At 62.7% G+C, this 5240-nt stretch overlaps 1 protein-coding gene across 1 annotated transcript; it reads left to right on the forward strand.

Moving 5' to 3' along the window:
- Positions 1 to 1252: 1252 nt before the first annotated feature.
- On the forward strand, positions 1253 to 5240 carry KCNJ9 (potassium inwardly rectifying channel subfamily J member 9). The gene is made up of 2 exons (XM_028090957.2): positions 1253 to 2099; positions 4909 to 5240. The coding sequence occupies exons 1-2, from the start codon at positions 1253 to 1255 to the stop codon at positions 5238 to 5240; spliced, it is 1179 nt and encodes a 392-aa protein (XP_027946758.1).

A 5240-nucleotide genomic window follows, 5' to 3' on the forward strand; every position in this document is an offset into this window, starting at 1 on the left:
GGTTTCCTTGGAATAGGACAGAACAATTCCTAGGGCTATGGGAAGGCTGAAGAGAACCAAGTCCTCCTTCTGAACCTTTCCTTGTAGGGGTCCGGGGCCTAGGGAGGGGCCCTGCACCTCTCTCTCAGGGCGCAGTGTAGTTAAGATCGCTCCTCTGGGGGAAGAATTTGAAGCAAAATTAGGTGGGCTTCCCTTGGAATGTGAGCTCTGGGGCATACGGGGGCGGGGGTGCTGTGCTTAGGATAGTCAGAGCGAAGTGGGAGGCTGTGGGAAAGAACCGCAGGGAGTGGGGAGATAAATGTGGGGGCTTAGTGCCTCACTCGATCTGATGGAGGCGGGCTCGGGAGGAACAGACTAGACGGGTGTACAAGCCTGACTCCCGGTGAACTTTGTGCTTCCTCTCCCCCCGCTGTCCGTGTTGATCTCCTATCTTGCAGCCCTCTGCCCCCTTTCAGGCTGCTTCTACGGTGGAAAGAACCCAGGGGACAGGGGGCAGACACCCAACAGCGATTGGTGGGGGGGGGGGCTTCCTAGTGCTCCGGGAGGACTTCCAGTGGGCACGTCCTACGGTGGGAATGTGCAGCCCTCGCCCCCTGGGGACGTTGCGCTGCCCTTCCGCCCCCTGCACGACTTCTCCGTCAGCCGGTGGAGAGCAGGCAACTGTGGGAGGGGGCCGAGCGAGCGAGCGAGGGGCGCGGGGAGCAAGCAAGAGGACTGCGTGCGGGTGTCGCGGTGAAGTTCGGGGTGGGCGGGGGGAGCGGGTCCGGGGACGGCGCGTGCCGCAGCCGGGCGGGGGGGCGGGGAGGGGCCCTCGGGCGGGGTCGGGGGGGGTGTGTCTGTGTCCCGGGGCGGGGTCGGGGGGGGGTGTCTGTGTCCCGGGGCGGGGTCGGGGGGGGGTGTCTGTGTCCCGGGGCGGGGTCGGGGGGGTGTGTCTGTGTCCCGGGGCGGGGTCGGGGGGGAGTGTCTGTGTCCCGGGGCGGGGTCGGGGGGGGTGTCTGTGTCCCGGGGCGGGGTCCGGGGGGGGGGGTGTCTGTGTCCCGGGGCGGGGTCGGGGGAGGGCAGAGGGCGGCCTCCACGGCGCCCCCCGCTCGGAGAGTGAAGGAAGCTCCCCCCGGCCGCACCCCGGGGTGGGGGTGGGGGGCTGGGGGCGGCGGTCGCACGGGGCACACCCTGGTGGTGGTGGGGAGGGGGGGGCGAGCCGGGGCTGACGCGCCGCGCGCTCGGGTCCCGCAGGCCCCCTGCGGCCGCCGCCATGGCGCGGGCCGGCGCCCCCCGCTCGCCGGGCCCCGAGCCGCCGCGCCGCCGCGGCCGCCAGCGCTACGTGGAGAAGGACGGCCGGTGCAACGTGCAGCAGGGCAACGTGCGCGAGCCGGGCCGCTACCTGACCGACCTGTTCACCACGCTGGCCGACCTGCAGTGGCGCCTCAGCCTGCTCTTCTTCGTGCTCGCCTACGCGCTCACCTGGCTCTTCTTCGGCGCCATCTGGTGGCTGGTGGCCTACGGCCGCGGCGACCTGGAGCACCTGGGCGACGCGGCGTGGACGCCGTGCGTCAACAACCTCAACGGCTTCGTGGCCGCCTTCCTGTTCTCCATCGAGACGGAGACCACCATCGGCTACGGGCACCGCGTCATCACCGACCAGTGCCCCGAGGGCATCGCGCTGCTGCTGCTGCAGGCCATCCTGGGCTCCATGGTGAACGCCTTCATGGTGGGCTGCATGTTCGTCAAGATCTCGCAGCCCAACAAGCGCGCCGCCACGCTCGTCTTCTCGTCGCACGCCGTGGTGTCGCTGCGCGACGGCCGCCTGTGCCTCATGTTCCGCGTGGGCGACCTGCGCTCGTCGCACATCGTGGAGGCTTCCATCCGCGCCAAGCTCATCCGCTCGCGCCAGACGCTCGAGGGCGAGTTCATCCCGCTGCACCAGACCGACCTCAGCGTGGGCTTCGACACGGGCGACGACCGCCTCTTCCTCGTGTCGCCGCTCGTCATCAGCCACGAGATCGACGCCGCCAGCCCCTTCTGGGAGGCGTCGCGCCGCGCCCTGGAGAGGGACGACTTCGAGATCGTCGTCATCCTCGAGGGCATGGTGGAAGCCACGGGTGCGGATGGGGTGGGGTGGGGTGCGGTGGGGTGGGGTGGGGGCGGGGAGCGCGGGCGGGGAGGAGTGAGGATGGCGTGGGGAGGGGCGGCGTCCCCCCAGGGGCCGCGAAGTCGGGGTCCCCGGGAGCGGGACGGTCCCGGAGCTCGCACGCAGCCAGTGCGCGCTGCGTGGCCCGCATGGACCCGAAGCGCGGTGCCTCCGAGTTCATCGGGTCCTAGCGAAGGTCACTTCTTGTGATCGTGCTCATTTTCAGACAGGGGACTGCCCCGAGGAGAGGTTAAGACGGCTGTCCATGGTCGCCGGCGAAATAAGTGGCTAAGGCAGGGGCAGTCCGGCTGCAGGGTTTGGTGTTCCAGGGGTGGAAGGAGGGGTAGGTTCCGGGGTTTTCCATTGCTGAGAGGCCCAGGCCCCTGGACTTGGTGGTGAGGGTCTTCCATGGCCCAAATTATTACTAGCCTGGACCTTAGGAACAGGTTGACAGCTGGTCTTTCTTCTGCCTCAGTTTCCCCACCCATCAAAAGACTCTCAACTTCCACTGACAAAGGAAACAGTCGGTCTTAGCATTTCTGGCCCCTTTCCAGAAGGAGCTGTCAACACCCCCGTGATGTCAGTAACTCAGGCCAACACAGTGAAGGGTCTGGGAGCAGGTCGGAAGAGGCCAGCGTAGGGGCACAGATGAGGTGCTCTGACCCTTGAGACCTGGAAACGGGAGGAGGATAAGAAAACGGCAGCGGGTGATCACAGGGCTATGAGGTGTGGCCTGCGCTGTGGCCGCTGCTGGCTTCCCAGGCCAAGGCCCTCAAACGCCTTTCCTGGCCCTTCCTGCCAAGCCTCTCTTTCACCACCCTCCGCCCCAGGGCTCCCCATTGCTTCTTTACCGCCGCCGCCGCCACCACCACCACCCACCCCCGCTCCTTCTAGCTCCTGCTCTCTCCCCTAGTCACCTGGGCCCTTTCCTTGCTGTCTAGCCAGTTGCCACTCTCCTGCCAGGCCCCAGGCAGCTGCAGTCCTTGCGGAGAGGTCCCTGCCCAGCCCGCTTCCCCTGACACCCCCAGCACCTCCCTCTGTTCCTCCCTCCCCCTCTCCTGCCCTCCCCCCCCCCCCCCCCCCCCCGCCCCGGGACACTTCTTCTTCCAGCCTTCACCAGAGGAACAACAACACCCATGTCCCCTAGATGTCTCAGGGCAGGGCTTGCAATGCCAAGAGCCAGTCTCTGGTTAGCTAACGTCCAGTCTTCGTTCTCCCTTGTTCTGAGGTGGACACGGGCTGGAGGAGAGACCCCGGGGTAGGAGGAGGACCGCTTGCCCTGGGGGGTGTGCCCACCCACCAGGGAAGACAGGACCCAGCCCCAGGGTGCAGGCGACTGGGGAGGGCGTTGGGGAGGAGATAGGGTTGGGAGCGCATCTGACTTTTCTAGAGAGACAAAGTTGGAAAGGATGGCAATATTTTGGGTGAGAGAGTCAGGATTCAAAATGCTTTTGAAAAGCAAGGATAATGAGCCAAAACCCAACAAGATGACATTTAAAAGGAATAAATATAAAATTCTACATTTAGGCTTTAAAAAAATCACTTATGTAAGCACCGCATTGAAAGGCTCTGGTGAAAAAAAGAACTGGGGGTTTTAGTTGGCCACAGGCTTAATGTTGCAGCACTGTGATACAGCTTCCAAAAATGTTTATGTAACGTAATCTTGGGCCCTATTAGCTAAAGCCTCATGGCCAGAAGAGAGAGGTGGTGAGCCCTCTCCTGTGCATGAATCAGGCCACAGCTGGAGATTTATCATTTTATTTATCATATATAATATATTTTTATCATACTCGAGGTGCTGAAAGGGTCCTCCTTGGCCACGCAGGTTTGCAATCGAGAAAGTAAAATTTCTGGAAGCCAGGTCACATGAAGAATGGTAGAGGGAGCCAGGGATGTTCAGCCTGAAGAAGAGACGATGTGACGGGCCCTGAGGTTCCTGAATGGGTGTCAAATGGCACTGAGGAGGAGCAAAAGCAAGGGGTGGAAATCCTGGGGAGGCAGATTTTCGCTCTTTTTTTTTCTAAGATTTTATTTATTTGTCAGAGAGAGAGAGAGCGAAAGCGTGCACACAAGCAGGGAGAGAGGCAGGCAGAGGAAGAAGCAGGCTCCTTGAGTCGCCTGGGTGGCTCAGTCATTAAGCATCTGCCTTGGGCTCAGGTCATGATCCCAGGGGCCTGGGATGGAGCCCCGCATCGGGCTCCCTGCTCGGCGGGAAGCCTGCTTCTCCCTCTCCCACCCCCCCTGCTTGTGTTCCCTCTCTCGCTGTGCCTCTCTCTGTCAAATAGATAAATAAAATCTTTAAAAGAAGAAGAAGCAGGCTCCTTGCTGAGCAGGGAGCCCAATGGGGGACTCAGTCCCAGGACCGTGGGATCATGACCTGAGCCGAAGGCAGACGCTTAACCGACGGAGCCACCCAGGCGCCCCAGATTTCAGCTCTTATTTAAGAACAACCGATTAGAGGTGTCACACTTGTGAGGTGGTGAGCTCTCCATCCTGGGTGGTGATAAAAGTACCAGCTCAATGCCCGTTAGTGGGAATGCTCCAGTGGGAAGCCCTGTGTGGAAAGGGAAGTTGGACTAGATGATCCCTAAGGTCAGTTTCAAGGTTAAGCTTCTCTGATGGGCAGAGGAGGGCAGAGATGGGCTGGAGGTCGAGACAGTTAGGACGAATGCCGAAGAGAGGGAGCTGGGCAGGTATAGGAAGGAGCTGAGAAGGGGGAGAAGACGGGCTGAACCGAAGGGGGGCGGGGACCCCCCCCTGACCCGTGCCCCTCCCCCCAGGAATGACATGCCAAGCTCGGAGCTCCTACCTGGTGGATGAGGTGCTGTGGGGCCACCGCTTCACATCAGTGCTCACCCTGGAGGATGGCTTCTATGAGGTGGACTATGCCAGCTTCCACCAGACCTTTGAGGTGCCCACACCCTCGTGCAGCGCCCGGGAGCTGGCCGAAGCCGCTGCCCGCCTTGACGCCCATCTGTACTGGTCCATCCCCAGCCGGCTGGATGAGAAGGTGGAGGAGGAGGGGGCCGGGGAGGGGGCGGGGGGAGAGGCTGGTGCTGACAAAGAGCAGAACGGCTGCCTGCCGCCCCCAGAGAGCGAGTCCAAGGTGTGA

The sequence above is a fragment of the Eumetopias jubatus genome, unplaced genomic scaffold (assembly GCF_037043125.1).
Source record: "Eumetopias jubatus isolate StellerSeaLion01/CBP00866 unplaced genomic scaffold, mEumJub1_p1.0 scaffold_12, whole genome shotgun sequence".
NCBI classification, from domain to species: domain Eukaryota; kingdom Metazoa; phylum Chordata; class Mammalia; order Carnivora; family Otariidae; genus Eumetopias; species Eumetopias jubatus.

Excerpts from the sequence above, each read along its gene's own strand:
- KCNJ9 (XM_028090957.2), top strand. The coding sequence starts at position 1,253 with ATGGCGCGGGCCGGCGCCCCCCGCTCGCCGGGCCCCGAGCCGCCGCGC. Across the intron at positions 2,100-4,908 it reads GGGCATGGTGGAAGCCACGG|GAATGACATGCCAAGCTCGG; the intron begins GTGCGGATGGGG and ends CCCTCCCCCCAG.